The sequence below is a fragment of the Ambystoma mexicanum genome, chromosome 10 (genome assembly GCF_040938575.1).
Source record: "Ambystoma mexicanum isolate Mex_15411 chromosome 10, UKY_AmexF1_1, whole genome shotgun sequence".
In the NCBI taxonomy this organism is placed as follows: domain Eukaryota; kingdom Metazoa; phylum Chordata; class Amphibia; order Caudata; family Ambystomatidae; genus Ambystoma; species Ambystoma mexicanum.
The window spans coordinates 1,155,736,811-1,155,761,471 of NC_090932.1; the positions used below are offsets into that span (position 1 = coordinate 1,155,736,811).

At 53.3% G+C, this 24,661-nt stretch overlaps 1 protein-coding gene across 4 annotated transcripts in view; it reads left to right on the forward strand.

Moving 5' to 3' along the window:
• KANSL3 (KAT8 regulatory NSL complex subunit 3) overlaps nucleotides 1-24,459 on the forward strand; it is a 1,222,374-nt gene extending 1,197,915 nt beyond the window's left edge. For 3 of the 4 annotated variants that reach the window (XM_069619075.1, XM_069619076.1, XM_069619077.1), the window contains one exon: nucleotides 23,587-24,459. In XM_069619075.1, the coding sequence (XP_069475176.1) occupies nucleotides 23,587-24,107 (521 nt within the window). In that variant the 3' untranslated portion in view covers nucleotides 24,108-24,459. The remainder of the gene's footprint in view (nucleotides 1-23,586) is intronic. The other variant, XM_069619078.1, reaches the window with a different exon arrangement.
• Nucleotides 24,460-24,661: the final 202 nt, after the last annotated feature.

Genomic DNA, 24,661 nt, shown 5'->3' on the forward strand with positions numbered 1-24,661 from the left:
GAGATGAGGGGCAGTTAGCAGGACCTGGAAGCCCGCACCAGTGAGGGAGCTGGTAGAGGTTCCGCAGCAGAGTCAGGTTGATATGAGGTAGGAAAGAGACAGGCAAAAGTTGGGAGATCAGGCGCAGTAAGAGGGTGATAGCTGATTCCACGCAGGAGGGAGCGGGAGGAGGCTCCGCTGTAGGTGCTGATTGGTAAGAGGAAGGCAGAGAGGGAGGGGGCTAGATCAGGAGCAGACAGGGAAGATAGATAGATCCATGCAGGGTAGGAAGCGGGCAGGCTCAGTGGCAGGTAGCAGGTAAGGAGCCAGGAGAGGCAAGTTCTGGAGCAGTCCGAAAGTTCCATGGAGAATCTCTCGGATGTAGGAGCAGGTGGAGGGTCAGCAGCAGAGACTGTAACAGGTGGTGGAGTCACAGTATAGGAGCCAGGCAGGGCACTGCTAGGATCCTTGGAAAGGGTCAGGCTGAGCCCGCAATGAAGAGCAAGTGGGGAGAGGTCCAACAGCAAGGATTGAGCGCCAGGTGGAGGCAGGTATGATCCTGGCTGATCCTGCGTGAAAGGGAGGGGGGAGGAGGTGCAGCAGCAGAGAGAGTGCAGCAGGTGGCAGGAAAAACAGGGAAATGGTGGCACCTGCGTGATTTGGAGACGGGAGTAGGCCCCGCAGCAGGAACTGTGAGGCGGGAGGTGAGAAGGTGAGTACCAGACAGAGCCTGTGAGAAAAAGGGGGGGGTCCAGCGGCAGTGTCAGTGCGGGGGTGGTAAGAAGGTAAGAACCTGAGTGATGGGGAGGGGGCGCTTCAGCAGGGACTGTGCGGGAGGGGGCAAGGAATTGGTGGCACCTGCGGGGGAGGAGGACCAGCAGTAGGGGCTGAGAGGCGGGAGGCAGGCAGGGGGCAGCAGGGGGACCTGATCCTGACCACCTCTGTGCCGGGGAAGCAGGTGAAGGCCCAGCAGCTGACCCGACCATGGACCAGGATGGTGGAGAAGGCCAGAGGGGCCTGTCCTTGGATGGGGGCGGGAAGACAGCAGCTGTCCCAACGAGGGACCAGCAGGGTGGAGAAGGCCAGAAGAGGTAGAGGTCCCGGTCCTTGGAAGAGGGCGGGAAGGCCCGCTGCGGGCCAGAGAGCACGCCCAAGAGAGTCAAAGGAGGTCCGCCGATGAGGCTGCAGCGCTCCTGCGCTAAGGTGGTGGGTGAGGGATCGAGGACAACCTTGCCTTAGAGGGAAGATACTCCACGGTTCAGAGAGGGAGTCCGAGGAGGTCCACTGATGGAGCTGCAGGCGGAGGCTAAGACAGGAGCTGGGCGCTGGAAGCAGTGGTTCCTGTCGTAGCCAGATGGATTCTGTGAGCTGGAGAGGAGGGCCGGAGGAATCGCCAGACTGGAGAGCCCGTGCAGGCAGCAGTGTGTACGGAGGCCGCACCGGAGGGCGAAGGCGCGCGCAGCCAACGAGGGACTGCAGTGTAGTGGAAGCGGGCAGAGGCACCGATGAAGGGGGGCAGCGGTCTAGCAGGAGTGAAGACGGGACCAGAGAACTAGCTGCTGCAGCTCCTACCACAATCAGAAGGTGGATCAGAGATGTGGAGGACTGGCAGACTCTGAAGATCGCCGCAGACGAGCCGAGACTTGCTGAGGCCACACTGGAGGACCGAGTCAGGAGCTGCCGACGAGGGCCCGCAATGAAGCGGTGGCGTGCAGAGGCACTGTCAAAGGGGGTGAAGCATGCCTGCAAGAGCGAAGACGGTCCGGAGTGCCAGAAGCAGCAGCTCCTGCCGCAGTCGGTGAGAGGACCGGAGTCGTGGAGGGCCGGCTCGGAAGACAAGCAAAGAGGAGTGCAGAGGCTGCAACGGAGGGCCGAGCTGGAGACCGACGAAGAGGGGCCAAAATTGGAGTCGGAGCAGGCGGGGCTCAGTCGCAGGGCCCAGACGGGCCAGGAAGCAAGAAGAGACGGCTCACAGCACCTGGAGGAAGCTCTGATCCGAGGAGGAGGGCAGAAGAGCCGCAATGCTCACGCTGACAGTGGAGCGGGCCACTGCCATACTGTCGGAGCGGACCACTGGCCGCTGTGGCAACGATGGGAACATGGACGGTGGCTGTACCATGTTTTCCGACGAACTAAAGATCTGCTCTAGTGTTCCTCATAGATGGCATCCGTACGTTGAACGTCCTTCATACATATGCGGACACACAACAATGCGAGTTGCGTTGCAACCAGTTTTCTCTCCGGACCTTGTTTTTCGGATAAGACATAAGTTTGCTTCCCACTGCCTTCGCTTCAGTCTTGATTCCCATTTTTGGCTTCTCCCGTTTCCCTCCCTTTTCTGTTCTTCCTTCTGTGCGCTCCTTCCTATTTGCCAGCCTTAGCGCATCTAGCGCCCAGGATTTGGAGTCCTTGTTTTGCCTGCTCTGGGCTCACATCCCTTTTCGGGAGCTGGCCTCCTTCATTCCGGAAACACCATTGTTCCGAAGACGACTCTACTCGGTTGTCAAGGGTTTTTGTGCCGACTGGTTTTCCATCAAACCAAGGGCAGCTACCCTCTGCCCCCCTCCCCTAACACAGCCCCCCCTTTTTGCCACTCTCTTCCCCAGGGACTAGTGGGGTGAAACTGCGGCAGTAGGGCAGGAGCATCCCTATCTCTATGAAGATAGATGACAGGAGAATTCTGAATTCCCGATTAAAGAAATGCAGCAAGACAACCTCACAAAGAAGCCCTGACGTTGGATCAACAGGTGAGAGCCAGGCAGTCTCAGACCAAGAGTGGTCAAAAGAGAGAGGGGACTACCCTGAGCAAGACCTAGCCATAGCAGCCTGTTTTAAGAGGGTGCTGGGCTCTTCTGTAAAAACCACCATAATAAGGCAGTAGCAGACCTGTGCTAATTAAGCTGCGGCTGGACGACATGGAAGTGCATATGAGAGGCACTTTGAAGGCTCTGGGGGGTCCAATCGCTAAATGGGAGCACACAGGGGTAATACCATGGCTCGCAAGAAGGAACAATTCAAGGGGATTGGGTCCTCCGACGTATTCCATATCTATGACAGGTAATCACCAAAGCTGTGCTACTTCGGAAACTTTTTTCGGTGTCTGCGTCCTGGGTCGATGACGTCTATGCGCCGTCGTCGAGGACCTCCTCCGACGTCTGACGTCATCCGATGTGATAAGTAGGACGCACGACGCCCGTAGCCTCAGTTCCGATTTTTCCGCAAACGTGTTGCTCCGTGAATCTCAGTTACGCCTCGACTCTTTGGAGTTCTGTTCTTCTCGGTTCTTCGAACCTGTTCGTTTTTGTGAGAAAATCCTTTGTGTGAAGATGTCTTCTACTTCGTCTTCGACCCCGCGTCCGGGCTTCAAGAAGTGCGGGCAGTGTGGGTCCAAGATGTCGGTGACGGACTCGCACGACACCTGCCTCTGGTGCCTCGGGGAGGCCCACGACACAGATGGCTGTATCGACTGCCAGTCGCTCACGTCCAAAGCCTTACGGGAACGTAAGAAGTTGTCGGTAGGTCGGGTGTCCAAGCCCCGGAAGTCGAAGTCTGCAGGGCTTTCGACGGATGATTCGAGAGGTGACTCTCGGCGTCGTCGTCGGAAGTCTCGTGGATCTCCTTCTAGGAGTCGTCTCGCCACTCCTCGGCCTCTTCGAGGCATTCTTGGAAGCGCCGACAGCAGTCGTCTTCCAGGTCCTCTTCTGAGGACTCTGCCCGGCACGTCGCTTACCCCACCAGCCATGCGATGCCGCAGGAATGGGCTGCCTTCGGGAAGAAAATGCTGGCGATTCTCGAGTCGCAGGGTACTAAGCCATCCGCGCCCCCGAGTGGGGTCGGCCGTGAGAGGTCGAGAGACACCGCTCGTAAGAGTGGTCGGCACGAGTCACGGGAGAGGTCCCGTTCGGACAAGGGGACTCGTTCTCGACGTACCCGTTCCAGGTCCCGGTCCTTGACGCGTTCGAGACCGTGTGCACCTGTGATGTCTTCGAGGCGTCGACAGGCTTTCTCGAGGCTCCGGCTCCGAGGAAGTCGTCGAAGCCGTTGACGCTCAGGTCGTCGAAGGACACGCTCGGAGCTCCGGCTTCGAGGACTGTCGACGCCGTCGATGCTGGCGGCGCTGAATCTGACGTCGACGCCGATTTACTCGACGTCGATCCTCTCGGCGCCGATGCCTGTTCTCTCGACGCCGATTCACTCGACGCCTTTAGAGGCCGGGGTGTCGGAGGTACCCCGTGGCACGGGGGAACCCCCTAGGAAGGCTCTGGTTAAGAGCAAGCACTCTCGGGTGCCTTCTTTTCACCACCTGGAGTATATTTCGGAGGTGGATGAGGGTACTGATGGCCTGGTTCCTAGTCAGGTTCCAGATGAGATGGTCTCGGGCCATAGCCAATTTGACGATTTGAGGCAGTCACTGCACACCTCTCCGGAGGTAGAGTTTTATAGGCCTGAGCCTGGCTCTCATGCCGATTCCTCATACTGCCACCTTATGGCTAGGGTCTCTGAGTACTTGGGATGGTCTGCCCCCCCCAGGGGAGTTTGTGCTGGATGATCTCACGGACATCCTTGATGTTGGTCCCCCAACTGACCCGGTACTGCCGTTTAATATGGCTCTACAGAGAAGGGTGGCAGCGGCTTGGACTGCTCCGGAGAGTCTCCCGCCGGTGGGCAGGTCCTTGTCGCGAAAATACCGTCCAGCCAGTAGCGACCCCTGCTACTTGACCAGGCACCCCACTCCGGAGAGTTTGGTGGTGCAAGCGGCCACGGCCCCGGCAAAGCAGGCGTCGTACCCTACCATCCCTCCTGATGGGGGCGACAAACGTTTTGATGGCTGGGCGAAGAAAGTGTTTTCTTCAGGTGGTATGGCGCTCAGGCGGCCAACTCCATTTGTGCCTTGTCTCGTTTCACACACACTCTGTGGAACTGTGTTGCGTTAGCGGCTGAACATATTCCCGAAGGGGACGAACGGGATGGTTTCCTTGCTATGGTCCAGGATGGTAAGGATGCCATGTGTGAGTCCGTTCAGTCGGGTTTGGACATGGCTGAATGTGTCAGCAGGTCCATGGCGGCGAGCACCGTGATACGCTGGTTTACGTGGTTGCGGAAGTCGGGGTTTGCTCCTGATGTGCAGTCTCGGCTCCTCAACATGCCCTTTGATGGTGAACACCTTTTTGGCAGCAAGGCTGACGAGAGCCTTGAGAGGTTGCAGACCTCCAAAGCTGCAGCGAAGTCGTTGGGCGCTGCAGTTCGCCAACCTCTGCCTTTTCGTCCTAGGGGACAGCAATGGAGGGGTGGTTCCTTTCGCTATTACTCGTCCTTCAGTAAAGCGAGAGGAGCTGGCAGTCAAAGAGGCCAACGCAGGGGTACCAGAGGTGGACGACAGGGTACCCATGGTGCCATGGCCGCTCGGGCAGTTGCCTCTTTGCCCTCAGGTAACGCCGCAGCCGCTACCACTCAGTCATGAGGCCATGTCCCATGGTTCGCCGGTTGAGGGAAGGCTGGCGCAGCATCTTGTAGAGTGGCGTGCCATTACTTCAGATGTGTGGGTTCTGGAGATCATAACCCACGGCTACTGTCTTCCCTTTCGGCAGAGGCCTCACGACAATCCACCGGGGAACCTCTCTTTGCAGAGTCCGGATCCGCTCCTTGCGCAGGAAATTCAAGCACTGCTGGAGAAAGGCGCCATAGAACTGGTGCCTGTAGTGGAGAGGAACAAGGGATGGTATTCCCCTTATTTTTTGATTTCAAAGAAAGACAGGGGATTGAGACCCATCATGGACTTGCGCGGTTTGAACAAACTCCTCAGGAAGGACAAGTTCAAGATGGTTACTCTCTCTCAAGTCCTCCAGGCCCTTCAGCTTCAGGACTGGTTGGTGTCTCTCGACCTCAAGGATGCTTACTTCCATGTGCCGATCCATCCCAAGCACAAGTAGTACCTGAGGTTCACGGTTGGCGGCTCGCACTTTCAGTTTCGGGTCCTGCCGTTCGGATTGACCTCCACTCCGAGAGTTTTCACCAAGCTCATGGTGGTGGTGGCAGCGCATCTCAGGCAAGGGGGGATTCACGTCTACCCCTACCTGGACGATTGGTTGATCAGGGGGAGCTCTCCTGGATCATCTGTCCGTCACCTGCCACTCCCTTCACAGGCTGGGCTTCTCCCTCAATTTAAAGAAGTCCCATTTGACGCCAACACAGCGGCTCCAGTACATCGGAGCAGTGCTCGACACTTCCCTGGGGCAGTGTTTTCCTCCGCAGGTGAGGGCTCTTCACATTCAGCAGATGGTGCACAAGTTTCAGCATGCCCAGACGCTCCCAGCGTTCGAGTTCTTGAGGTTGCTCGGCCTCATGGCATCCTGCATTCTTCTGGTGCCAGAGGCTCGCCTGCGGATGAGATCATGCAGTGGGCACTCAAGATACAATGGTCGCAGTCCTCCGGCAGGATGTCGGACCCGGTTCAGGTGCCGCCCTCGGTCGCCCAGGACCTTCTGTGGTGGGCCGTCGAAGGCAACTTGATGAAGGGGGCTCCATTTTGGCTTCCCTGGCCGGAGGTGACAATCGTGACGGATGCATCCCTCACGGGATGGGGAGCTCATGCCAATGAGCTGACAGTCAGCGGTCGTTGGTCTCCGTCGGAGTTCAGACTCCATATCAATCTGTTGGAGCTGAGGGCCGTCAGGCTAGCCCTGAAGGCTTTTCTGCCAACTGTGCGAGGAAAGAATGTCCTGATCCTGACGGACAACACAGTGGCCATGCACTACCTCAACAAAAAGGGGGGGGCAGGGTCACTTCCTCTGTGCAGGGAGGCGATGCAGCTCGAGTTCTGGGCCATCCAGCAGGAAGTTTCGATCTCAGCAGTTCATCTGGCTGGAGACAAAAACGTGACGTCGGACGCTCTGAGCAGGCAGAGCACGATCTCTCACGAGTGGGAGTTGGCTCAGGAGATTCTCCTGGAGATCTTCGCCCTTTGGGGGACCCCTCAAGTGGATCTCTTTGCCTCCAGTGTCAACCGGAAGTGCGAGAGGTTCTGCTCGCAGGAATTTCCTCCAAAAGGATCCTTAGGAGACGCGTTCGTGGTGGAGTGGTCATTCCCGCTGCTGTACGCGTTTCCTCCAGTCCCCGTCATCCGCAAGTGCTGCGGAGGTTACGGAAGTTCGGTTTCACGGATGATCCTCATTGCTCCGGCGTGGGCTTGGAGGACGTGGTACCAGGACCTTCTCGACTGCCCTCCACGTCGTCTTCCCTACCGAGACGATCTGCTCTCACGGGAGGCAGGGTCAGGTTCTCCATCCGGAGGTCAGATCCCTCAACCTTCACGCTTGGCTTATGAAAGGTTGAGGTATAAGGATTGGGACCTCCCTGAAGACGTGATGGAGGTGTTGCTCTCGGCCCGACGGCCAGCAACAAAGTCTCTGTACCGTTGCCGTTGGCGCAAGTTCTGCGACTGGTGCAGAGTTCAGAATGTGGATCCTTTTGCATGTGACATCCCCATGGTTCTATCCTTTTTACTTTCTTTGGCCCACAGGGGCTTGCAAGTGGGTACCATTAAAGGTTACCTGGCAGCGCTGTCCATCTTTAAGCGCTCGTCTGAAGAGTGTTCCTACTTTAAAATCCCTTTAATTTCACAGTTTCTGAAAGGGCTCACTAATGTGTTCCCTCTGTCGCCTTTCCTAGTGCCCGGTTGGGATTTAAACCTTGTTCTTAAGTTTCTTATGGGTGCTCCGTTTGAGCCTTTACATTCTTGCCCTTTGAGGCTGTTGACTCTGAAAACTGTGTTTTTTAGTTGCGGTTACTTCCGCTCGCAGAGTGAGTTAGTTACAAGCACTTTCAGTTAAGCCACCCTTCACTGTTTTCCATAAGGACAGGGTTGTCCTTAGAGTGCGTCCTTCTTTTCTTCCGAAGGTAGTGACGGAATTTCATTTGGCCCAGAAGGTTGTTCTTCCGGCATTCTATCCTCCTCCACATCCTGGTAAGGAAGAGGAGAGACTCCATAGGCTTGATCCTAGGAGAGCTTTAAGCTTTTATGTTTCACGCATGTCCCGGGTCAGAGTGGACGATCAACTCTTTATTGGTTACGCTGGTAAGCGTTTGGGTCAAGCTGTGACGAAACAGACTTTGTCTCGCTGGATTATTTTGGCTATCTCGTAGTGTTACCGCTTGGCGGGTAAGGACCCACCGGCTGGCTTGCGGGCCCATTCTACCAGGGGTATGGCTGCATCTACTGCCCTGCAGAGGGGTGTTCCTATTCGCAACATCTGTGATGCAGCCACCTGGGCTTCAGTACATACATTTGTACGTCACTATTCCCTCGATTCCATCCGAGGACAGGATCTGGCCTTTGGCAAGGCTGTCCTTTGCTCTGCTATTTGATCGGCAATTCTAAATTTTGATTCTAAATTCTTTCCCTCCTCCTTGCTCTGGTACTGCTTTGGGAGTCTGTCATAGATATGGAATACGTCGGAGGACCCAATCCCCTCGAAGAACAAGTTACTTTCTTAACTGGTAACGTTCTTTCGATGGGATGGTCCGACGACGTATTCCATATCGCTCCCTCCCTACCTTCCCCGCTGCAGAATTTCTTTTGCGAGTACAGCTTACGTTCCGCAAGGCTTTGTGTCTGACTGGCAGTAGACTAATGTCACACGTTCTGGGGGAAAAAACTACAACTGAGGCTACGGGCGTCGTGCGTCCTACTTATCACATCGGATGACGTCGGAGGAGGTCCTCGACGACGGCGCATTGACGTCATCGACGCAGGACGCAGACGCCGAAAAAAGTTTCCGAAGCAGCAAAGCTGTGGTGATTACCTGTCATAGATATGGAATACGTCGTCGGACCATCCCATCGAAAGAACGTTACCAGGTAAGAAAGTAACTTGTTCGTCTTGCAGACACCCCCTGAGCAGAGAGAGACACAGACAGACACTGACTCCCGGTGCCAGCCCCTGTAGCCTAAAGGTAGCGAAACAGGGCGAATTGGATGACAGCTCGTCAATGAGTAGCGATGAGTACCCAGAGGAGGTACCGAAGTCACAGCCGAACAGCCCAGCACCGCTCCACAAGGCACAGCAAGAGGCAGAGCCAATGGAGAGTACCTCACGGCAAGGGACAGTAGAGAAAGCGGCAGAGATCTTTGTGCCTGAGGCCCTAATACATGCAGAATCCTCAGTGGTCCCTCTCTCCTAGAGTGGCTGAATACCTCAAGGGCAGACTGCGGAAGCGGCTCGATAAGGTGGTTAGGGCCAGCTGAAAGCGGAATGCCCCAGGTTGCACATCGAAGGGAAGATGGCTAGTACTCCAGAGATGGATGCTAGGATGATCACCTACTTAGGGAAGCCGGCCAAGGATACAGGGGAAAGGCATTGATAGTCTGGAAAGGATGCCAGGACAAGCTGCTGGATGTGGCAGGGCCACTGCTGAAAATCTTGGATCTGTCGGAGGAGGCAATGGAGACGGGCAAAGCCATTGATCCACTCACTTCAGCAGGATGGGCCCCGCGCGCACTATGCCTCCTGGGTAATGCCAACTGCGCCATCTTGTCAGAGAGGCGGGAAGGAGTGCTGATTAAAATAGACCCCAAGCTAGGGGAATTATCCACTTCTGAATTGGGGCCTGCAGCCCAGTGGCTCCTGTTCGGCGACCCCTCGCAAAGGAAATCCTGAAATTTGTCAATACTCTTACTGCAGTGGTTAAAGCACAAAGTTCAATGAAGATGGTGTTTTTCTCAGAGAATTTTGCCAGGGCTGCCAGACGAGGCAGGGGCCGCTCCTCCAGCCGCTATGCCTTGGATAGGAGGTCCCAACAGAGCCCAGAGTCATCAGAGTACTGGCTGGAGCAGAGAGCGAACACATTATCCCCCACCAGGTGCCGAACCAGAGGCTGCCGCCGGAGGTGTGCAGCCAGACAACTGTCCCAGACGACAGGTGGGTGAAAATTGTACAGTGCCAGCACTGCTCATCTCTATAGGAAGGAGGACAGCCTACTTTGCGCAAGCCTTGGATGCATTATCAAGCGACGGACAGATTAGGCACAGAAGTGCACGTGCTAGAGAGCAAAGGTGCGGTGAAGTCAGGCAGGCTTTATGATCGCCCTTTTCCTAGTCGGGAGGAAGGACAACGTGCGACCGGTGATCAATCTGAAGGGCCTTATTGAGTTCATCCTCTGCATGCACTTCAAAATGGAGGGCATACACATGCTAAGAGATATTCTGTGTCCCAGGGACTGTCTGGTTTGTCTAGAACCTGAATAACTCGTATCTCACAGCCCCGGACTGCCGGGAGCATACGAGGTGCCTGCCCTTCAGGTGTGGACGATGCCTCTGCGAGTTTGTGAGCCGGCCCTCTGGACTCTCCTCTGCGCCTCTGGCCTTCACCAAGCTGATGAGGCCAGTCATCACACATCTCATGGAATAAGTGGTCAGGTTAATAATCTACCTCAACATGATCCTCATGTCACAGAGCTGCAGTCTCCTAGAGGAGCAAGCTAGCATGGCAATCGCCTTGTTGCACAGCCTGGGTTTTCTCATAAATTGGAAGAAGTCAGAGTTGACGCCGGTGCAGTGCCTCGAGTTCCTGGGGTTTCTAGTGGGCACGGAGGAGTACATGCTGCGCCTCCCCATGGCCAAGCTTCATGCTACACGAAGAGAGATCCGGCTGCTGCTGAGGAAGAGCACCATATCACTGAGGGAATTGGCAAAGGTGATAGGACTGCTATCTTCCTCCATACAAGAAATATTTCCAAGGACGTTGCATTACAGGGAATTAGAGGCTCAAGGGCAGTCACTTGCGGCGCAGTCTATCCTACTCGCAGTGAACTGTGCTGGTGATTGACGCATGTGGAGGTCTGGAATTGAAGGGCAATTTTTGGGTCGCCGCCGGATCTGATCACAGTCGGACACCAGCCGGACAGGTTGGGGAGTGAGATGCATGCCTATTTCCACAGGATGGAAATGGTCAGCCCCGGGGGTAGAACTTCACATCAACTGGCTGGATCGTCGTGATCCGATCATTCGTCAAAGGCAGGGCGAACTGTTGCATCCTGCTGAAGATGGACAATATATGAGCTGTCCAGTCTATCAACCATCTCGGTGGAACAAGGTCCAGGCCTCCAGCAGAATTATCAAAGACTTGTTGGCACCTCTGTCTGTAGCGCCAGATTTCAGTGACAGTGGCTGACGAACAAGATTGCAGACTGGAATTCTCTGGCAGATTACAGCAATTGGCAGTTTTTCTGACAAGTATCTCTGCACTTGCAGCACAAGTGGGGCCCACTGGTGAGAGACCTCTTCGTCTCTCAGCTAAATGCTCAACTACCAGAGAACTTCAGTTGGAGGCCAGACCCGGCAGTGAAGGCAACGGAAGCTTTTCTGCAGCAGTGATCCTGGTGAGTGAGCTTTGCCTTTCCTCCATTCATCATAGAAGCAAGGACCCTGGCAAAGGCAGGTCAAGAGCAGGCAGAGCCTGTCCCGATTTCATTGCTCTGGACCTCGCAAGCCTGGTTTCCAGTTCTTCTGGAACTTTCTTCGGAATTTCAAATCCTACTACCCCACGATCCGTATCTACTAGCAGGTCCGAGAGTGGAGTGGCATCCCTGCAATCAGAGCAGAACGTTGACCTTTGTAGCCTGGAGGATTCATGGCTAGATGGAGAATGCCCGGCATTTTGTGAAAGACAGCTAGCCTTATCGCAGATAGCTGGGCACCAGCCATGTTGGGGAGATTATAATTTTTATGCTTCATCCCCTCTCCTAGTGAGACCCCCAGAACTTTTTGCTGGACTTCTTCCTGCATCTTCATTCCTGAATGCGTGGAGCCTTTTCCACTGCTTCATTCTTGTGGCTCTGTCTTTTGGAACTCTATTCTTTGTACTCTACCTGTACTATGAAGTCTGGCTGCTCTAGACTACTAAAAAGGCATCTGTGTTTTTACTACTGCAGCACACTGCTCCTTATGGGCAGTGTTGCTGAGGACTCTAATGGTCCTCCTTTAAGATTCTTTTTCTATATCCTCGAGTAACTACAGTTCTCAATAATAGAGAGATACTTAGTCTGGAGTGAAAAGCAAGTCAACCAATGGAAGCTGAAGTAGCCAAAGAAGACGACGACGAGAGACGCCTGCAGACCCTTTGCAAAACTGTGAAGCGACCACTGCTGTCCTGACCCTGTTTTGTGTGCGACAGAGAAGCTCCGAAGAGGACTCTTTCCCTTTGGCTGGTGGAACAACCAGTCCCAAGACTAACTTTAAATTGAGCCATCTCCCGAGGCCCTAGGAGTTTCCAGAGCTGCCGAACCTCAATACCAGGAGACCTGCTACCCATTTCGAGTGTATCATCGTGGAAAGGCCGAATCCATCCAAATTTTTGCTGAAACCGTAAGGACACTCCAGAGATACGATCCTACTCTTATGTCCCGTCCCCTTTCCTCCATACTGCATTGGCGTCCCTCACGAGGGACGGGAGACGGAACCTTTTTCACCAGAAAAATGTTCCCCTCTAAATCTAGAGGTGTGGTCCTGGGAGCATGCGCTGCCCTGACTCTGCCCTCTGGCGCCACACCTCAGTCCCCTTTTCCGAGTCGACGGGAATGGGCCAAATTCACAAGCGCTCCTGGCTTTGGCTTTGGCCATGTAATTCCAGGCGCAGATTCTTCCTGTATTTCCTATTTTGTCTTTTTCTTTCAATAGGTACTGAGTCCTCAGACGCCACAGCTCCTCCCTGGCGCATGTCGACTTCCGACAGCGTTCAGCGGGTGCCCATCCTGCAACGGGCTCTTCCCAACTTCAGACGCCCACGCCCTCTTCCTACGTTGCCTTGGCCCAGACCACGGCTGGCAAGCCTGTTCGGCATGCGGCTCGTTGTCTTCGATAGCGCAGAAGAACAGACTAGCCAGGTGGGGGAGCTCTTTCAGCATCTCCTTCTGGGGATCTCAAAAGCTTTGTGAAACTGCAATCCAGGCCTGAAACGGGGCCTATATTTTCATCTGCACCTCGCAAGGGAGACTCCATCTCGACTCTGCGTGGTAGGGACCGATCAAGTGCTTACACCAACACACGCACTGAGGCTGCCAAAGCTACCGGCCTTCGACTGAGGGGTCCTCGGATCCTCCTGGTGGCAAGGTTGAGGGGCTGCTAGGCTCTGTTACCGGGCTCGCGCCGAAGGGCTCCGCCCTTATACCGGCATCATGCCCGAGGGGCTATGCCCTTTTACCGGCAGTACGTCCGAGGGGGAGCCTGAACGCAGCTGTAATGACCCCCAGGTCGAGGTTAGTAAACCTGCGGGGCAAGTAGTGTGCCTCACACATAAGAGACTTGGCAGAGGCTGGCCCCAGCAAGCGAAGCAACAGGTCGCAGCCATGTGGTATGCAGCTCAACAAAATGGCTGACGTGCCGGATAAGGACACCCGTTCGACGCCTATGCAGGACTTCAGTGAAGAACGAGTATCAAGGTGGGACTGGCATCAACCAGGTACGTGGCCTACGACCTACCCTTATTATGCGCAAGGCTGTTTTCCCTTGCGACCGTATGTACATGGTCGACAACGGCCTCAGTTGCCTTTAGTAACACCTTCAGTGCCCTCCTCCTCGGCCAACGAGGACCGGATCTTTGAGAGGTTCCTCAGCCTCATGAAGTCTCCAGATATGGGGGCCATCATCAAGGACGCAGTCAGGGAAGTCCTTCCCGCTATGCTAGCGCAGTCGCCTCCTCCAGCTTCTCATCCCATTCCGCAGGCGGTGCCATACCAGCCTCTTCCTCCGCCTCTGGCAGTGGTCCCAGTGCCCCAGCCTCTGGCTCTGGATACTACACCTCCTCTCCCACAGGATCCCCAAGGTCCCACGGACACTGATGAGGAGGAGGATCCTGACACACCATCATCAGCCAGGGCCTTCCACGAACATCTCTCGGGCCTGGCTGAATACCTAGGCCTCCCCCAGCCCCAGGTTGAACAACTGGCAGAGGGCGTCCTCGCTGAAGTCCTCACGAGGCGCCCTTCTGCCAGAACGGGGATTCCACTGCAGACCAACGTGGTATCCCTTGCCAAGAAGGGGTGGCTCAAACCCCACTCTGTCCAGCCAGTCAACTGCCGCCTGAACGCCAAGTACAGGCAGGTGGAGGGGGGGGTTACACTCTTGTTCTCCTCCCACCCTCAGCCACACTGCTCAGTGATCTCTACGGCATAACTGTACTCCAAGCCTCAGTCGTCCTCATCTTCGTCATCTACGGCTCTGTTAGGCAAGGAGGAGAAAACATTGGAGGCATACGGTAAGAAGCTGTACTCCAATGCTTCCTTACACCTGCGACGGGCCAATGCAGACGCCATGCTGGCAGCCGCTAACCAAAGATTATGGCGGGAAATTGCTGACTTCCTCCCAGAACTCCCCGCCCACAGCCAATCACGTTTTAAGGCGGGCCTAGCTGTAGCCAAGCTCATGGCTCAGGATATCATGGAGTCCACTCTGGCACACATTGATACATCTGGACGTGCCATCTGCATTGCCACAGACATGAGAAGGATGGCCTGGCTCCGGGCAACCAAGTTCAACCTGGATGTCCAGAAATGTATTTTAGCAGGGGGAGGGCTTTTTCCAGTTCCCCCTCCTCCGCCTCTGCCTTCAAGGGTAAGAAGTCTTGACGGACCCGTGCGGGTCCACGAGTCGCCAGTGGGGGGAAGGCTTGCTCGTCACGCACATTTCTGGCGACTACACTTTGCGGACCCCTGGATCCTGTCAGTAGTCTCCTCCCTCCTCTCCTCCTCTCATGCAAGTTGGGACAGCAACTTTTTTGGCAGAGATTCGGTCGCTCGTCCTGAGCCGGGCCGTGGAGGAAGTCCCTGCCTCTCGGTGAGGATTGGGCTTTTACTCCAGGATCTTCGCCATTCAGAAAAAGAACCAGGCTAGCCTGAGAGTTGTACTGGACCTTTCCACCCTCAACCTCTCCCTACCTCTTCAGAGATTCAAGATGGTGATGCCAGCCTTTATTGCAGAGACATTATTCAGGGCAGACTGGATGTGCTCCCTGGACCTGAAGGACGCCTATCTGCACGTCCCGATTTGGCAGCCCCATCGTTCTTTCCTCCGGTTCCGGATCATGTGCTGCCATTTTCAGTACAAGGTCATCCCTTTTGGCCTCAACTTGGCCCCCAGGGTCTTTACCAAACTCATGAATGCAGTGGCAGCCCTCCTCCAGGCTCAGGGCCTCCACATATACCCCTTCTTAGACGTCTGACTCGTCAGGGCTACATCTCAAGAAGTAGTTCACCACTCCTCCCATGCACTGATGAGCACGCTACACAAACTGGGCTTTTCGCTCAACATCAAGAAATCACAGCTGCAGCCCACGCAGTCGTTGACCTTCCTGGGCCTGATATGGGACCCACGCTCCAAGAGGGTCTTCCCCTCAGAGGACAAGATAGCAGCCATCAGGAAGGCCACGTCCCACTTCTGCTTGGTGGTTCCAGCATCTACTGGAACTTTTTGCAGCGGTACTGTTGGCCGTCCCCCACACAAGACTCATGATGAGGAGGACTCGGCTCCACTTTGCAGCGTTGAGCCCCAGAAGAGGGGCTCTTAGGCTGAGATTATCAAGATCTCCATCGCTCTCCACCCGGACCTCACATGGTGGTCCAAGGACTGCAACCTGCAGACAGGCAAGCTCTTCCGGCCCCCGTCCCACAGGTGTCAATCACCACAGACTCCTCTCTAGAGGGCTGGGGAGCCACCCTGGAGGACCTCTTGGTACATGGCACGTGGACCCGTCAAGAACAAGAATACCACATCAATTGGCTGGAACTGAACGCCATCTGGTTAGCGCTCAGAGCCTTCCTCCCACGTCTCAAGGGAAATGTTGTTCTCATCCAGACGGACAACTCGACCAGTATGTACTACATCAACAAGCAGGGGGGGGGTCCCCTTCCCTGTGCAGACTGGCGATCAACATGTGGGAATGGGCCTTGGAGAACGACATCTACCTCACAGCAGTGCACCTTCCAGGGGAATCCAACCTGGAAGCGGACAGGCTCAGCAGGTTTGGGGTTTGGAGCAGACAACTACGAGTGGCAGCTGAACGACCTCGTTGCACAGGAGATCTTCCATTGTTGGGGCCTCGCCCAGGTGGATCTCTTTCCCACCAGGCACAACAAGAAGTGCTCCCACTTCGCCTCCTGGCAGGGGCAGGGCCTAGGCTCCCTGGGCGACGCCTTGTGGATCCAGTGGAATGGCATGTCAGCATACGCCTTCCTGCTCACTCCATTGATTCACAGAGTACTTTGCAGGTTCAAGGAGTCTCGCCAACTCAACCTCATTCTGATAGCTCCGTGGTGGCCAGTCAGGCCATGGTTCTCGGAGCTCCTCCAGCCTCTCGGCAGTCCCTCCAATCCACCTCTCGACTGGCCCAGCACATCTTATGACACAGCAGGGGGGCAAGGTCGTACACCCTGCCCCCTCAGAAGCTGACCTTCACAGCGTGGTTCCTGAGCAGGTGACGCTCAGCCACCTCAACCTGTCTCAAGCCAACCTGGAAATTATACAAGGGGCTAGGAGCAAGGCTACCAGAGCCCAGTATAAGAGTAAATGGACCAGGTTCTGCCACTGGGCGCACTCAAGGGATATTGGCCCGCTGGCTTGTTCACTGGACGACGTGCTGTCATTCTCGGCATACATCGCCAACTCTGGCGTGCAGGTGGACACCTGCCGCACATACCTCTCATCCATTGGGGCCTACAGGAATTCGGAAGGAAGGGGTTTGCTCCTCCTCCAACCCAATAGTCAGGAGACATTTGGCCGGACTCGCTAGACTCTACCCACCCATCAGGAAACCACACCCCGTGTGGGATTTAAACCTAGTCTTGGGCGCCTTCGCGCACAAGCCATTTGAACCTATGGTGACTGCGAACATCAGGCTGGTCACCATCAAGACGGCCCTGCTAGTCAGCCTCACATCGGCACGTAGGGTCAGCGAGATCCAGGTACTAGTCGCCTCAGAGCCGTACACCACCTTTCACAAGGATAAGGTGGTCCTGCAGACCCATCCGCCATTTTTACCTAAAGTGCCATCAGCCTTTCACTTAAAGGAGGAGTTAGTCCTTCCTACATTCTTTGTGGACCCGAAGGACGAGCCGCAGAGGGTGTTGCACTGCCTGGATGTCAGGCGTGCCCTCAAATTCTACCTGGACACGACCAAGGGCTTCCGCAAGTCAGATGCCCTATTCATCACCTTTGGAGGTGCTAGACCAGGCTATCTGGCTTCCAAAGCCTCCATCTCACGCTGGATGATTGCAGCCATCAGGGAGGCGTACGAGGGCCAGCATAGACCCCTTCCGGCGAACATGCATGCCCACGCGGTCAGGGCCAAGGCAACGGCCATCGCCTTTCAGCGCCATGTCCCCTGGCAGGTCATAAGCAGGGCGGCCACATGGCTGTTTGGATGCCGGCTCCAGATCAGATGCAGCTTTCGGACATGCAGTTCTCCGGAACCTGTTTGCTTAAGGAGGGTCTCCTCTCCACCCTGGGGCTACATTCAGCTGTAATCGCCCATGCAGTATGGAGGAAAGGGGACGGGATGTAAGAGTAATTATAAGTTACTCACCGTAGTGACTAACGTACTCTTAGTCCATAGTCCCCTTTCCTCCATACGTCCCACCTTCCTTCCCCCCCTAATAATCTGGTGTCATTAGGCATTGCAAATCTATTGTCGACGCGTCTGAGGGGACTGAGGCGTGGCGCTGGAGGGCGGAGTCAAGGCAGCTCGTGACCACACGCCTCTAGATTTTGAGGGGAAGATTTTTCTGGTGAAAAAGGTTCCGTCTCCCGTCCCTCGCAAGGGACGCCCATGCTGTATGGAGGAAAGGGGACTATAGACTAAGAGTACGTTAGTCACTACGGTGAGTAACTTATAATTACTCACCCAGACACCCCATCTGAGTGTGGGGCTGCAGGAAGCGAAGATGATTACCCGGGCGATCTGTGCCCTTTGTTGGTGCTGCAGAAAAGGTGCAAAAACCGCAGAATTAACCAAGAAGTTGCTGAAAATCGTGCCCCCGGATCCCCCTCAAGACTGCTGCTGAGAAACCCCACCCATTGTCCTGCCTTCAGTCATCAGACCAAGGAATCCGGAGGTCGGGTCCAGAGCTGCAACATCGCGGAGCATCCAGCAGGAACATTTTCTTTTAACCTAAGGTACTGTAGGGAAAAAGGTATTGCTTAACTGATTCCAATGAGTCACTCCAGAGTGTTGGAGAGCACCTAGAGGTGTCCAGGGTCACCCCCTCTTACCTCTGACTCAAGCTGCTGCTCATGTCCCATCGAGTCCTTAACCGGTCTCCCTTGTAAAGACTTTGTGCCCTCTCCGAACTGCCTTCAGCTAGGGTTGCGTTTTTGGACTTCAAAGACTTACTAGGCGAAGAAACGCCATCTAGAACTTGAACCAAGCTAATGTTACACAAACTAACCTTTTTCCCTCCCTTTTAAGTGGTATTGGGTAATAAAATTGCGGCTAAAATGTCGACGGTAAAAAGAATTGCGGCAAAAATACTGTGGTTTAACCCGGTAAAGGTGTACCCCATTATGCCTTTTAAGGGGAGCAGGGGATGTGGGGGTGTCCCCGCTACACTTAAATGGTATAATGGATCCGGGGGTTGCAGGGTTGTCCCCCGCATCCTTTACATGACTGTGGTGGCAAAACCACAGCATTTTTGCTGCAATATTTTGTATACACGGCCATTTTTGCCGCGATTTTATGGAACCCTTTAAGTGAGGTTACTATTTATATTTGCAGAGTAAATGTATTGCCGTATAACTTTGCAGGTGCGTGTAGGAACCGATAATACGATAACATTTTCTTTTCCCGTTCTAACATTGCAGCAAATGTAACCGCGAACAAACACAAAAGAGAAAGTGCCCTTTGAAGTATATTCTCAAGTATTCCAAAGTGTTCTAGCGTAAACAACTAAATTATTTAAAGTGATTTTGGTGTATATATAATAAATATATAATTTGATATAAATTATACGTGTAAGAGTTTCTTGGGTGTGCATGCCTAACTAAGGTTCATTGTACTTGCCTACAGCTCCATTTTCCTCTTAGGATAAACCTGACTGCTCTGCCACTCTACCAAGATCCTGTGTTAGTTCAGACTGATACTAAGAGTTGGAGATCTACAGACCACTAGGATAGCTTACTAAAGGCTTACTACCAGTAGGACTTTAGGAAAAAAAAAAACAGCCACACCAAAGCATTATGCTATCTCTTGGCCAGCTCGCACACGCTGGTGTGTTGACCACAGCGTCTCTAGCAGAAGTGCTCCATTTTCTGGCTGGTCTAGCGGATCGAGGACTAGTGTACAGGACGGTGAATGCCTATAGACCAGCTATCTCTGCTGGCCATGAGCTGGTGGGGGACCAGCAGATCGGCGAGAACCGGTTGGTCTGCCAATTTTAAAAGGTGTGCACCCGATGACACCACCAGGGGCCAGATACTGCAAACTATGGGATGTCAACGAACTCTTGAATTTGTTTTTGTTGTTGCCGCAGAACTCAGAGCTGTTCCGTACGGCAATGTCTGGTAAGCTGACCACCATGTTATGTATCATCGCTTGCAGACGAGTGCCCTACGTCAGAGCATTAGACATGGCCGGTAGAGTATACAGGGTGGTATTCCACGTATCCCGGCACACTAAGTGCAACTTCAAGATAATCACTTTAATCACTTAACCAGCGTTCAGGGATCAGCCGAAGCTGTGTCTTGAATTGCCTTGAGGCTATGACGGATCCCCTAAGAAGGGGGATAGAAGGGGTCGGTTGGTGATTGCTATACGCAACCTCCATAAGGTGGTGGCCACTCGAACGCTGGCCCATTGAGTGCGCTGGCTCAAGCCAGGATTGATCTACCCCGCTTCGGTGCACACTCAGTCAGGGGAGCTAAGGCTTTGAAAGCTTTCTGCGTAGGCTCTCGTTTGAAAGCTATTATGAAGATGGCGGATTGGTCGGGTGATCAGTTTTCAAGGACATTTACCAAAGTCCCATCGGTGAGTAAGCTTTAAACAAGCTTATTGCTCCCCTCTGGTCCAGACATAGAATGAAGATTTTCCATAATAACTTACAGAAAAGTCTTGATTCTATTAAGGACACAGAGGCGAGCATTATGCCCACCCTAACATAATTCGCTCTGTATATCATGAGATGTGCTGCCATCATGCTTATATATGTTTATCCCTATGTAATTGTCGAACTTGTGCAAAGTGACATATTGATAGTGTTTAGTGCGAATTATACCCTCCCAAACGCCAGTCTGTCCTCCACATGTTCAGATGCGCAGAAGTTAAGCCCAGCTGAAGAGCAGGCTTGCAGAGGTGACAGTCGCAGGACCGGATGTACGGAAGCCTTGCTGAAAATAGACGGTAGCGTCGAAAGAGGAAATTGGAAGCCGTCATCAGGGTTTTGAAAGTTTGACTGGTGTGTGATTGGAGGATGAAGGTCACGGGTTCAGTGACACTGTGAACGGTTAAGAGACTTCTGGGAAATGTATTTGAGACATGGTTGTGGTTCGAAAGTTTGTTTAGATTTCAGCGTTCAAGCATTATGCGTAAAATATGAAATTATGCTCTGCTTAAATCTTGCTGCTTGGGCTTCTTAATAAAGAAAGGGAATCATAATGCTTGTCTGTGTCCTTAATATGTTATGTTATTTGTTATGTTATTTTGCATTTATATAGCGCCTTATATACCATTGGTATGGTCTGAAGGCGCTGGTAGGTTGAACGCCCTTGGGAACCGAAGTTCGGGTCAGTAGAGAGAGTCCAAAAAGTGCGAGTGCGCACCAGGTATGTGTGCAGCTGGTCTGGAATTCATGTGGTAGCTGCTTCTTAGCAGTAGGTGTGGTGGTTGAGAGATTAGGAGTATGTGTTAGCTCTGGCCGGAATTATCCAAACCGAGTGTGGCTGCGTTAGGCCTGAGGAGAACGCCTGGCTGGGGGGTGTGAAGCCAGCAATGTTTACTTAGAGTGATGTGGAGTGAGCGGGAGATGTTGATATGAGAACAGTTATACCGAATGGTGTCATAGTATCTCTGTGTTCTAGTTGAGTGGTGGTGTAAAGGAGAGAGTAAGCGTGGGGTGTGGTATGATGTATGCTCTTTCAGATCTTTCCTGCTTTCCAAAGCATATTATGTACGTCACGCAATTCCGTGCGGACAGGTCCGTTCTATGCATTTTTGTCCATTTCAGGCGTTCAAGATTGTCCTACAACATTCATGTCTGCTCGACATACTCACGCACTCTGGTTCACCTTGCGTGCTCTAGTCTATCCTTCATTCTCCAGTGTGCCCCACGCATGCTCTCATGTGTTCCATACGCGTGCACTCCTGTCGTTCTCGCGCATGCACTCCAGTCTACCCTGCGCATGTACTCATGTCTGCCTTCGCACTTGTCCGCTCTGTAAACCCGTCCGCTCTGTATACATATCCTTTCTGTACGCTCATCTGCTCAGTATGCTCGTCTGATCTACACACTCATCTGGTCTACACAATAATTCGCTCAACATACTATTCATCCGCTCTACGTATTCATCCATTCAGCATACTCCTCCGTTCAGCATACTCATCCGCTCTACAAATCCATCCGCTGCATGCGTTCATCCGCTCTACACACTCATCTGCTCCGTACACTCATCCGCTCCACACATTCATCAGCACCACATACCTTCATCCGCTCCATATACATTCATTCGTTCCACATACTCATTCGCTCCATACACACTCATCCATTCCACACGCTTGTCCGTTCCACACCCTCGTCCGCTCCACATACACTCGTCCGCTCCACATACACTCGTCCGCTCCACATACACTCGTCCGCTCCACATACACTCGTCCGCTCCACATACACTCGTCCGCTCCACTCTTTTGTCTGCTCCACTCTTTTGTCTGCTCCACTCTTTTGTCTGCTCCACTCTTTTGTCTGCTCCACTCTTTTGTCTGCTCCACTCTTTTGTCTGCTCCACTCTTTTGTCTGCTCCACTCTTTTGTCTGCTCCACTCTTTTGTCTGCTCCACTCTTTTGTCTGCTCCACTCTTTTGTCTGCTCCTCTTTTGTCTGCTCCTCTTTCGTCTGCTCCTCTTTCGTCTGCTCCTCTTTCGTCTGCTCCTCTTTCGTCTGCTCCTCTTTCGTCTGCTCCTCTTTCGTCTGCTCCTCTTTCGTCTGCTCCTCTTTCGTCTGCTCCTCTTTCGTCTGCTCCTCTTTCGTCTGCTCCTCTTTCGTCTGCTCCTCTTTCGTCTGCTCCTCTTTCGTCTGCTCCTCTTTCGTCTGCTCCTCTTTCGTCTGCTCCTCTTTCGTCTGCTCCTCTTTCGTCTGCTCCTCTTTCGTCTGCTCCTCTTTCGTCTGCTCCTCTTTCGTCTGCTCCTCTTTCGTCTGCTCCACTCTTTCGTCTGCTCCACTCTTTCGTCTGCTCCACTCTTTCGTCTGCTCCACTCTTTCGTCTGCTCCACTCTTTCGTCTGCTCCACTCTTTCGTCTGCTCCACTCTTTCGTCTGCTCCACTCTTTCGTCTGCTCCACTCTTTCGTCTGCTCCACTCTTTCGTCTGCTCCACTCTTTCGTCTGCTCCACTCTTTCGTCTGCTCCACTCTTTCGTCTGCTCCACTCTTTCGTCTGCTCCACTCTTTCGTCTGCTCCACTCTTTCGTCTGCTCCACTCTTTCGTCTGCTCCACTCTTTCGTCTGCTCCACTCTTTCGTCTGCTCCACTCTTTCGTCTGCTCCACTCTTTCGTCTGCTCCACTCTTTCGTCTGCTCCACTCTTTCGTCTGCTCCACTCTTTCGTCTGCTCCACTCTTTCGTCTGCTCCACTCTTTCGTCTGCTCCACACACTCGTCTGCTCCACACACTCGTCTGCTCCACACACTCGTCTGTTCCACACACTCGTCTGTTCCACACACTCGTCTGTTCCACACACTCGTCTGTTCCACACACTCGTCTGTTCCACACACTCGTCTGCTCCACACACTCGTCTGCTCCACACACTCGTCTGCTCCACACACTCGTCTGCTCCACACACTCGTCTGCTCCACACACTCGTCTGCTCCACACACTCGTCTGCTCCACACACTCGTCTGCTCCACACACTCGTCCGCTCCACACACTCGTCCGCTCCACACACTCGTCCGCTCCACACACTCGTCCGCTCCACACACTCGTCCGCTCCACACACTCATCTGGTTAATAGAATCAAGACTTTTCTGCAAGTTATTACAGAAATTCTTGATTGTTTTTTTCTTGTTATGTATGTTTAGGCTGTGTTGGGTGCAGTGCAGTATATGCCCTTTGAAAGCAAAAAGCAATATTGATCTTAAGGATGAATTGATGCCTGGGAGATGATCTTTTAAATTTCAGATGTAGGATCAAACTTAAGTCAGTCATGCTGAAATTCATCCCATTGAATTTCGGTTATACTGCTGGGTCCTATGAGTTCAAACTGTAATATGCTCTTCAATGGAAGTTGAAATGAATAAGACTAGCAAACAATGGGTAAGACAATGCCCCTTATTTCTGACTGTGCCAACATAGTTAGTCGTGCCCAGAAATGAGTAATTGGTCAATATTCTTTCTGTGCATAATATTAACTGTTCCTTTTTTCTGCAGTGACCACCACCAGCCCTCCAAAGACCCTCTATGTCATGTCGGATGCTAAACTGTCAGCTCTCACAAGGTCTGTGAGTCCAGGAACCTCTTCTGCACCTCTGAAGCCAGTGACAATTCCAACCTCCATCAGCGTTACAAGTGGGCCTGTGACATTCACAACAGCAACCCTTGGCAATGCAGGGAATTCAACCTGTACCATGGTGCTGTCCAAAGTGGGCCCAGTACTACAGGGCATGCATAAAACCCTGATACTCACCCCCACCAAAAACAGTGGAAACCAGGGCCAGCTGGTAGAGAAGGTGAGCCACTCAATAATCAGTCATTCCCTGGACAATTTAGGCAGAGTGCCCTCTGTGCTGGAGGATGGCACCACAGTCTTTCAGAGCCGTGAGGCCTTCACCAGGTCAGGCATGTCCAATACTGTGCCTGGCACAACCATCATTACTCTCTCAAGCAATGCCATGGCCACCCCTTCCATTATCACAACAGTAGGACTCCAGGGTAGCAAAAAGCCACAGTGAATGGCAATCACAGAGGATCAATCTTTCTCAGGACATGGACTAAAAGAAATGCCGAAGGCCAGGGAGCTGTGTGTGCACATTCACCTTTTCCCCCCATTGAGAGAGACGCCTACCATTGATTGACTGGTCTCTACCCAGCATGTACACGCAGCTTCCATCTATCCTTTAACTTCCCTCATAGCCTTTCTCAATCCTTCCTACCATATTCTTCATGTCAATCTTACATTCCTCCCCTTTACCCCCAAGCCGGTTTACAAACCTCTGCATTGCTCCACTTTTTTCAACCTGTAACTCTGCAACTTCTTCCTTTCTCTACTTCATAGTCTGTCTAATAAATGTCTGTCTATTTTAACTTGTGGAGTGTATTTTAATGACTGGCGTTCTGTTCTGAACTTCTCCATTGCTGGGGGTTGTGCAGACTGTTCTGTTATGGGGTATGATATGCATTTTTGAATGGCCTCTTCTTGCTGCTCTTGGACCTGTAAGAGAACAAGAGGGTTGGATAGCGAGAGAACATTGCTGTGCTAAAATCTTGGTGCAGGGCAGATCGGAGA